At 42.0% G+C, this 9,642-nt stretch overlaps 1 protein-coding gene across 1 annotated transcript; it reads right to left on the reverse strand.

Moving 5' to 3' along the window:
* Positions 1-2,528: 2,528 nt before the first annotated feature.
* LOC147911991 (putative ATP-dependent RNA helicase DDX53) lies at positions 2,529-4,702 on the reverse strand. The gene has a single exon (XM_087426759.1). The coding sequence runs from the start codon at positions 4,611-4,613 to the stop codon at positions 2,706-2,708; it is 1,908 nt and encodes a 635-aa protein (XP_087282885.1). The 5' UTR covers positions 4,614-4,702; the 3' UTR covers positions 2,529-2,705.
* Positions 4,703-9,642: the final 4,940 nt, after the last annotated feature.

A 9,642-nucleotide genomic window follows, 5' to 3' on the forward strand; every position in this document is an offset into this window, starting at 1 on the left:
ATTGATATAAATTATACCGCAGATAGGAAAGTTGTTGTGGAGGGTTTTGTACTGAACAGTGCAGAAGAAATAAATGTCCTGTGCTTGTTTTCATCGCTGAACTCCCTTCGTGGTTTCTCTGCAGTTGAGTTTGGGGGAGAGATGTTTTGCTTAATGCATTGTAAGGTTACTCAACTATGGCACTAGTGACGTTTGGGCCTCATAATTCTTTGTTTTGGGGACTTGTCCTGTGTGTTGTGGGATAGTAAGCAAAAGCACTGGGCTCCACCCAGGGTACTCTTCCGAGTTGAGACAACCGTATCTGTCTCCAGACACTGGCAAAATTGGTCTGGAGGAGAACCACTGATGTAGACTATACCAAGGATAGGAAGGGTGTAGAGTTTGCTTCTGCACAACCCACGAGATACAGTTTAAAAATCCTCTATTTTTCCTCTGAAGTCCTTTCTTGGTAACTATGCAGTTGGTTTTGCTTTGTTTTGTTTTGCTTATGCTCTCTCAGAGACTCTCTATCTCAGCACTATTGATGTTTTGGGTCAAATAATTCTTTGCTGTGGGTGCTGTCCTGTAGATCGTAGGGTGTTTAGCATCATCTCTGGCCTCTCCCACTAGGTGACAGTAGCACCTGAACCCCACCCCCACCCCGCCAAAAGTTGAAACACCCACTACTGTCTCCACATATTGTTAATCGTCTCCTAGAGGGGAAGGGCAAAACTGCCCCTGGTTGAGAAGCACTGTTCTAGCTCTACTTACCTTTCCCCATACAGTGACTCTTCTTTTCAGCCTTTGCTTTTAGAAGGAATGCACATTTCTCTCCTTTTCTTACTCCTAGACATTGAGTGATAATTTTTGTTGTTGTTGTTACTTGAACATGATTGAGGAACCTCACTCTGTATCTCAAGTGGTTTAATTGCTACCTTTTTCTCTAACAAATATAGCATTGCCCCTAAGAGGAATTCTGGCAAATAACATATACTCCAACTTGCTAAACATTCATCATTTGTCCTCCGAGTGAACAGGAACAGACCATTTAAGCGTCTCTCACAGGTTCTGCTGTAGACTGCTTTTTAAGGCCAGAGTGAATTTGCACACACCTCTCTGTTTCACTACATCTGAACACGTGGGCAACCTCAAGACGAGCACATTGTCTTGCACGTGGTAACCATATTGAAACGAAGAGAATGTGAGTGTTGGAATGAGGCACACTTGAGTTAAAATATCCCTCAATTCCTCTCTAACCAGATTTAGTAACCTTAGGCAAGTCAGTTCCATGACCTGGTTTCACCTTCTGCAAAATAGGGTAAGATTACCTTCTGAGGGGGTTTTTGATCAAGATTGTAGATTATAGGATAAAGCACCTGGTGTTTATATCGGGCACTCAAAAATGTTAACCATTGTTATTAATTTTATCAAGAGTGTTTGGGGCCTATAGAAAGAGCTTTTACAGCCAGACGATAAGCCTCAAATGCCTAGAGTGTTTCCCTCTTTATTTCACTTAATTTCTGACTGATTTGTTGTGGTCACAGTTGAAGCATGCTGGGAAAATATTGTTGCTTTAATTTTTTTGTGTTGCCAGAAATTTTAAGGCTTGACTAATTCTAATGTTCTCAAAAACAATGAATCTTCAAATTTAACATCATTGTGAGGATTCCTTCTTGCAATGCAAGAGGATGCATGTTGCTTCTAAATAAAACAAAAGAGAGAGAAATATAAATTAGGAGTTTTAGTAAAATTGGTTCCTATGGCAAAAGAATCATTTGATTGAGTTTTTAATGTTTCTCCCAGTTGTGATATATTTTTCTTTCACGTTAATTTTCCCTGTTATGTGTATAAGTAGTTTTAACCTTTTCAAGACAAATTGAAAGATAAAATACAATGAAAAGAAAATAAAGACAACTTGGGTATCACTTTACAAAAGTGAATAAACTGCAAAATGCTCTCTTCTGGTCATTAAAATGGGTTCATTGTTCAAGTCGTTATACAAGGATGTGAATTTTGCCTGCATGAGGAAATAAAGTGTTCACACAAAATTATTTAATATAACCACCCCAACTTATTAGAGCAGAAAGTGACGCCTACAGAAGGCAAGTGACCTCCCCAGAACTTTTTACCAGTGGTTAATGACAGAGTTCGTATGAGTATCTGACTCCCAGTGAGTCAGACGCCCTGCTCTGTACATCCCAGCTATCGGGAAAAATAGAATTGTGGAATCTTCTAGGAGATTTAGCATTTATTTTCCAAGGAATTAAAAAAGTTAGGGAATGATAGTGGAGATATTTTTAGGGATTGCTGTGGCACCAACCACCGGGGGAAAATAGAATATTTTGAGGGGATAAGCTTAATGAAAACTACGATCCAGTTCAGTCCAACTATCTTAAAGCAAGAAAAGCATCCTTCTTGTCTTCTACCAAGTCTTTTAGAGAAGACACAGATGGACATGGCAGGCTCCAAAAGAAACTAGACCTTAACCAACACACAAGATTTAACTCTTTCCCACATAGCCTCTCACGCTCTCAGTTTCAAAACACTTTTGATTTTATTAAGGAACATACACAATGTTGAAAGCTTAGCAGTGTTATTTAAGAATTGGTCACACGTCTTCTAACTGCCAGTATGTTTCCAATACTTCCTTCTGTATCTTGAATGCTGCATATCTTGAACACAACTTGAATCTTCCAGTAGCCTGGCACAAGTTTTCAATGTAGACATCAGTGAAAGTCCTTGGCTTTTCCTTGAGGCCTTCTTGATTTTTTTCCCGGGTCATTTCTTTCTTTACGTGACTTGTATTGCTCTGCCATTGTTAGAAGATCTTCTGGGACACTTTGATTGGCTCTTTTCAGAATCTGAATCAATTCCGCGGCAACCTTCCCATCATCTCGAGTCATAAGGGTAACAGCTACTCCAGTCTTCCCTGCTCTTCCAGTACGCCCTACTCTGTGGACGTATTCTTCAATATTCCGTGGGAAGTCGTAATTATACACGTGTGTGACATCGTTAACATCGAGACCTCGGGATGCTAAGTCGGTAGCTATCAATATTTTCGCTTTTCCGCTTCTAAAGTCCTCTAACGCCTGCTCCCGTTCGCACTGCTCTCTGTTGCCATGCAGGGATTGTACCGGTATGCCCTGGATGCTTAAATCGCTTGATAAGTCATCTGCAACAAGTTTTCGGCTGACAAACACGATGACTTTGTCTTCGGGTGACAGGCTCTGTAGGAATTCTTGCATAAGAGATCGTTTTTCTTCCTCTGTGGTGACAATTATATTTTGCTTCACCGTATTTACGGCAACTAGATCCAGAGTACCAACATAAACAATCATAGGCTCTTTCAAATAAGATTTTGCAAGTTGACGAATGGTATCTGGCCAAGTTGCACTTGTCATGACAGTCTGCCGGTCTGGGCGCACATCTAATAAAATCTTCATGATCTGGTGTTCAAACCCCAGATCCAACATTTTATCTGCTTCATCTAAGACTAAGTAGGTTATGCTTCTTAGGTTGACAAACTTATTCATTTGCAGATCATTCAGTCGTCCGGGAGTTGCAATAACGATGTCCACGCCTTTGGTGATGTCTTGGATTTGTTCTTTCCTATTTCCGCCGCCATATATACAAACACTTTTAAGACCTTTATATGAATACTTAGAACATTCCGCTTCCACCTGCAGAGCTAATTCCCTAGTGGGTGTAAGGACTAGCATGCCAGGTCCATTTCTTTGTCCTCGAGAGATTGGCTGCGAGTGGAGGTGAATAAACCCAGGCATTAAATAGGACAATGTTTTGCCTGTTCCAGTTTGGGCAACTCCTATGAGATCTATTCCTTGTAGAACAATCGGCCATGCCTGTGACTGAATTGGCGTTGGCTTTTGGAACCCTGCTTTCTTGATGCTTTTCATAAGCTCGGGATATTGCTGGAAAGCATCTTCAAATGTACAGGTTGGATTGGGGATGGGACGTTTTTCACCATCTTTCAAGTCGTCACACACGATGTTGAAATTCTCCTTTCTCCAAGCGTCTACTTGCACTTGAGATAATGAGCTTGTTGCTCTGGATTCTACGTAGAAGTGTTTCTTAATTGGTGGTAAATCCGCCCATTTCCTCTTTTCCCACTCCACAACCTCCGCCCTTACGTGGTCCCAATCTATCAGCGGCCGAACTTTAGCAACGTTATCTGTGCTGACGCCTCTTGCAACAGAGGGTTGGGACGCAGCATTATCGACACTGGATCCCAAACCGCACCTAGCTTCTTGCTTTTTAACAAGAGTTTCTATAGCTGCTTTGGCTTTAGCTTTCATTTCTCTGGTGCCGAAAATTTTCACCTCGGCTTCAGAATCACCTTTTATGATCTGTATTTTGGTGCTTGTCGCACTCTGGATGTCTTTTATTTTCGATCCACCGCGACCGATCACCACCCCAATCATACTGTTCTTTAATCTGAAGCAGAGGGGTGGGTCTCCGGAGCTGCAGGCCCTAGGCTCCAGGGAGCTGGAGGGGCCGCTGCCGCCCCTGCCGCCCCAGCCGCCCCTGCCGCTCCAGCCGCCCCGGCCGGCCCTGCCATCCCGGCTGGCCCCGCCATCTCTAGGCTCTGCCCTCTTCCGCTCTGGGGCCCAGGCCATTGCTGCGTAATGGTAGGGTTGGTGAGGGCCTCTGCCTACCTAGAGTTCGGGGAAGACATCCCCTGAGACCTCTCTCTCTTCAGCCTCTTTGACCAAGGGACTCAACCGCCATCAGGTAGCTCTGTGGCTGTTACCTAGGGCATTCTTGTTTGACGTGGCCTCAGGGAGGGGCTTAGATGGTCTGACCAATCACAGCACCGGGACTAGGGTGAGGTAAGAAGCAAGCGCTTCTGACGCGACATTTAAAGCGACACTCACTCTCAGGGGCGGAGCCTAGAGGCACTTACAGGCCCCTGGCGGTGAGTGTTTCCTCAGCTTTTGTGTCCTAGGTGCCTGAGTCGTTCGCCTCCAGCAAGTTCTGGCTCAGCGTGGGAGTCGACTCGAAAAGGGCCCTGAACTTCTGCACGTGGTCTTTTTTGTAAGCCAATTATTTGCATAGGTGGAAAAACATAGTGGACTCTTAAAAGTCAGCTTATTTGTGTGTGTATTTATTTAGGTAGATTTCTTTTTGGGGTACAACAATACTTGGTCTAGATAAAGTCATCCCTTACCTGTCCTCTACTGTAACTTCAATTATACCACAGAAGTCTCTTAGCTGCACACTTAAGGATGGCATTCTCCCTCTGATTCTCCAGCTAACCTCTGCCATCCGCTCAGGCAGCTTCTCAATATTATTTCAGGGCAGCTGTTTAGAATAGAGGCAGAGTGGCGTCTAAGGTACCTTAGCGGGTGTTTTCAGTAGTTTGCCTCTTTTCCCAGTGCCTCTTGATGTTTTTTTCTTCCCAGTGGTTTCATAGATTCAGAGGGCCTTGCACTGGAAGTCTGTATAGAAGTCATGAGATTAGGTGCCATGGAGAAGACACCGTAGCAACAATTGGGCAGGGGGACATCCAGCTTCGATTTAAACAGTCCCAGAGGCAAGGATCTCACTTTGTTTCAGGGGTATCCATTCCATTATGAGGCAGTTTAATGGCTACAAGGACGGTGTCGGAGTAAAATGTGCCACCTCTTGCTTCCTGAGATACTTCCTCTGACTTCAGGGGAAAAATTCCTAGTTTCTGTAACCTTTCTTGATATAACATGTTTTCCAAGATGCACACGAATCCTGTTTATCTCCTTTGGGAATGGTTCATTGAGGACCTATTATGATGTGGCACCTAGAACTAAACAAAAACATCTGCAGAAACCTACCTTTACGAGTATGTCATCTTCCCTGACCATGACAGTTCTACCTATGAACTACTAAGACACATAGCTGCTCATGGGAACATGAAGGGCATTTTTCCTCATCCTGTCCTTAGCGTGGTTGACTTTTGTTTTTTTCTCTGCTTAACCAAATATAGGCTTTATATTTATCCCTTTATATTCATCCTGTTAGGTTTGTTAAATTGGAAGCAGCCTATTCAAAATAATTTTAATGCTGATTCTCTCATCTATCATATTATCCTCTAGTTTCAAGTCTTCTGTCAATTAAATGTTCATGGCATCTTTCTCTCTTTTATTTTATTTATTTATTGTTTTTAATTATTTGTTTATTATGTAACATTGGTTTATAAACAACATGGATGGACATTGAGGGTATTATGCAAAGTGAAGTAAGTCAGAGGCACAAGGTCAAATACCATATAATTTCCTTCATTAAGTAGTAGATAATAACAACAATAAACAAACACATAGAGACAGAGATTGGATTGGTGGTTACCAGAGGGGAAGGGGGGAGGGAGGAGGCCAAAAGGGATAATTCGGCACAAGTGTGTGGTGATGGGTTGTAATTAGTATTTGGGTGGTGAACATGATGTAATCTATGCAGAAATAGAAGTATAATGATTTACACCTGAAATTTATACAATGTTATAAACCAATGTTACTGCAATAAACAAAAAATTAAAAAAAAATAACATTGTATAAATTTCATGTGTACATCATTATACTTCTATTTCTGCAGGGATTACCAGAGAGGAAGGGGGGAGGGAGGAGGGGCATCTTTCTCTCTTTAGCCAAAGTTTCTGATTAAAATTTGAACATGGTCAGATATCAGGTCCAAGTCTTTGATACATTGGGGAAAACTTTCTCTATTTCAGTACTTTTCCAGAAAGATGCTTTTTGAAGGAAAAAAAGGTTGCTGGAGACATATATTTGGGAAATATAGCACCCTATATCCCCTCTGTTAGAGTCACACTGCACATTAGGTAACTCAGAAACTCTCATAACTCTTGGAATTGAGAGAGTCCACCGGGCATTTTTAGGCCAAACTTGCCAAAGAAATTTGCCGATGGAAGCATTTCTCAATAATTTAACTAAACGTTTTATTGGGAATAATTTTAGTTTTACAAAAGTGTTGTACAATGGTGGTACAAGGGGTTCCCATATCCTCCTCAGCCACTTTCAGGTCCTTCTAATCTTGTCATTTCACGCTGCCGTGGTACATCTGTGAAATAGGAAAAATCAATGTCGGGGTGTTAACATTAACCACACTCCAGACTTGAGATCATCAGTTTTACATTAATGCATTTTTCTGTTCCAGGATCCAGTTCAGGACACCACATTGCATTTAGTTGTCATGTATGATTTGCGACAGTCTCTCAGTCTTTCCTTATTGTCCATAACCTTGCCGTTTTTAAGGAGTAACAGTCAGATATGTTGAAGAACGCCTTTCAATGGGGTATGCCTGATGTAATTTCTCACGATAAGACTTTGGTCATGGATTTTTGGAAAAGAATATCACAGAGGTGAAGTGCCCTTCTTATCACATCATATTGGTGCGTGGTGCTTGTTGTAACGTGACCCGTGACTGGTAATGTTAACCTTGGTCACTTTGTTAAGTGGTGTTACCTAGGTTTTCCCCACTGTAAAATTATTTCTCCCCTTCCATACTTTATTCTTTGTGAGCAAGTCACTAAGTCTAGCTGACCCTCAAAGGCCTACTTCCTGTTATAATGCAATTCTTATTAACATTTTGTGCAACGAGTAATATTCTTTGTAATATGATTTGGAAAACAGTGCTCAGGATGAATGTAGATCATCTAATGAACTTTTCTTTATTCATTTTTTTAAGTCAGCAAGATCAGCCCTGAGCTAACATCTGTTGCCACTCCTCCTCTTTTTGCTGAGGAAGATTGGCCCTGGGCTAACATCCGTGCCCATCTTCCTCTACTTTATAATGGACGCCGCCACAGCATGGCTTGACAAGCGATGTGTCGGTCCTCGCCTGGAATCTGAACCCGCGAACCCCGCGCTGCTGAAGCAGAGTGTGCAGAGTTAACCGCCAAGCGAACCTGCTTTGTTTCACTTCATTTTTCAAATGGATGTATTCTGAACAAATCACATTACAACTCCTCAGTTCATTAACTAGTAAAAAGGGAAATGTGTTTAGTCAAATGTGGCTGTTACTTGTTGAAGAGTATCTATGTTTCTCTGTCTCTCTGTCTTCACGCCTTCATGTTTACGTTGAATAACGCTACAGGTTACAGAACCACGGAAATCTAGAGGCGTTGGCTACATCAGAGGTCATTTGTTCTTCTCCTTCATTATAGAGAGGATGAAGTTGAGGCCTTAAAATCCTTCTGGACTTGACCAGGACTCTACTCAGCAAGTCCTTGAGAGTATCAAATTGCAACCATTTCTTGACTTACAGACAGGGGCTCTTATTCCTCTGGCATGAAGTGACTTGTTTCTGCTCCTGTTGTTTGCTGTGGGTGATAGGGAGGATAGAAGAAGTCATGAAAACGAAGTGGAGAAAAGTCTTAGAGTGGGGAGAAGAGTCGTTGTAAAATCTACAAGAGCAATGACTTTAAGATGGAACTCATTGTAGTGAACTACTGGGATAGAAGACTTTTATGGGTATTGCAGGTACTGAGAGAGATTGTGCCTTCAGGGTCATCCATTACCATCTCTGATTGGCCTTATCATTGGAGCAATTGATTGTCACCTAAATTAAGGGCCACCAGTGTGACATTCGTCGGATCAAATATCTTTGCAACAGGCTTATCGTGGATGTCTGAAATGTTGCCATTAGATATTTGCCCCTGTGGGTTATGGCTTGGTACCTCATTAGGTTGCTTTTGAAACAAACAGAATACAAAAGTGTGAAGTTATCAGTTAGATGCCTTCTAATGGAGCAGCTGGCTAAGAGGTTCTTAAAGGGTGGAGGGAGGCAAATAAGGAAGGGTTTAACTTTGGGGTAAAGTATGTCTGAAAGGAAGAAGAAAGGTAATGAAATCAAAGCCAGTTAAGTTTAAGACATTCTTCACTGTTTTGCTTAGGGTGGTCCCTTACTGCATACTTAACCTCACAGGCAACAGTAAGAGGGTGAAATATTGCAGGCCATGAATTGAGCTCATTTCAATCACTCTAATTTCCACAAAATTTCCCTGTAGATAAGTTAAGGTTGTTAGCCTGAAGCATTCCTGTAGGTGGGACTTCCTTAGGAACAATCTTGATAGTAGTTTATTTATTAAACTTCCTTTGATGATCTAAGGCAAACCAGACTTGTGGAATTCCAGTTGGCATCGATGACTATAATACCTAGAGTTGATTTTAAATCTGTACGACACTTTGCAGTGTATAAATTCCTATAGATATCGTCTACTTGCATGATTTATATCTGGCCACTATTCTGTTCTACAGATGCAATACATTATGGCAAAAGCTGCCATCATTACTGCACATGTCGGCGTGTTCACTTTGTGCAGAGAACCATACTCAATCCTGTAGAGTCTAAAGAAGTGGCAGCACTGTGGGGTAGTGCTCAAGAACACCGGAGCCTAAGTAACGGGCTTCAACCCTAAATTCTACCACTTGTTAGCTGTGCGTCCTTGAGCAAGTTCCAAGCTTCTTATACCTTCTCTCTGCTGTCTGTAGAATGACATACTAATACCTGTCTCATACACACAGAGACACACACATGGTTACACTGCTTGATTCATAGTAGGATCTAAGTCTCAGTTATCCACATTACAGAAACCTTAGGTGCATGGAGATAATCACGGAGGTTCCCAAATGCCTGTCTAAGAATTTCCCTGAGTTTCCT

The sequence above is a fragment of the Ceratotherium simum genome, chromosome X (assembly GCF_057802395.1).
Source record: "Ceratotherium simum simum isolate JZ-2026a chromosome X, ASM5780239v1, whole genome shotgun sequence".
Classification (NCBI taxonomy): Eukaryota; Metazoa; Chordata; class Mammalia; order Perissodactyla; family Rhinocerotidae; genus Ceratotherium; species Ceratotherium simum.

Coding starts and splice junctions, on each gene's coding strand:
- LOC147911991 (XM_087426759.1), bottom strand. CDS start 4,613: ATGGCCTGGGCCCCAGAGCGGAAGAGGGCAGAGCCTAGAGATGGCGGG.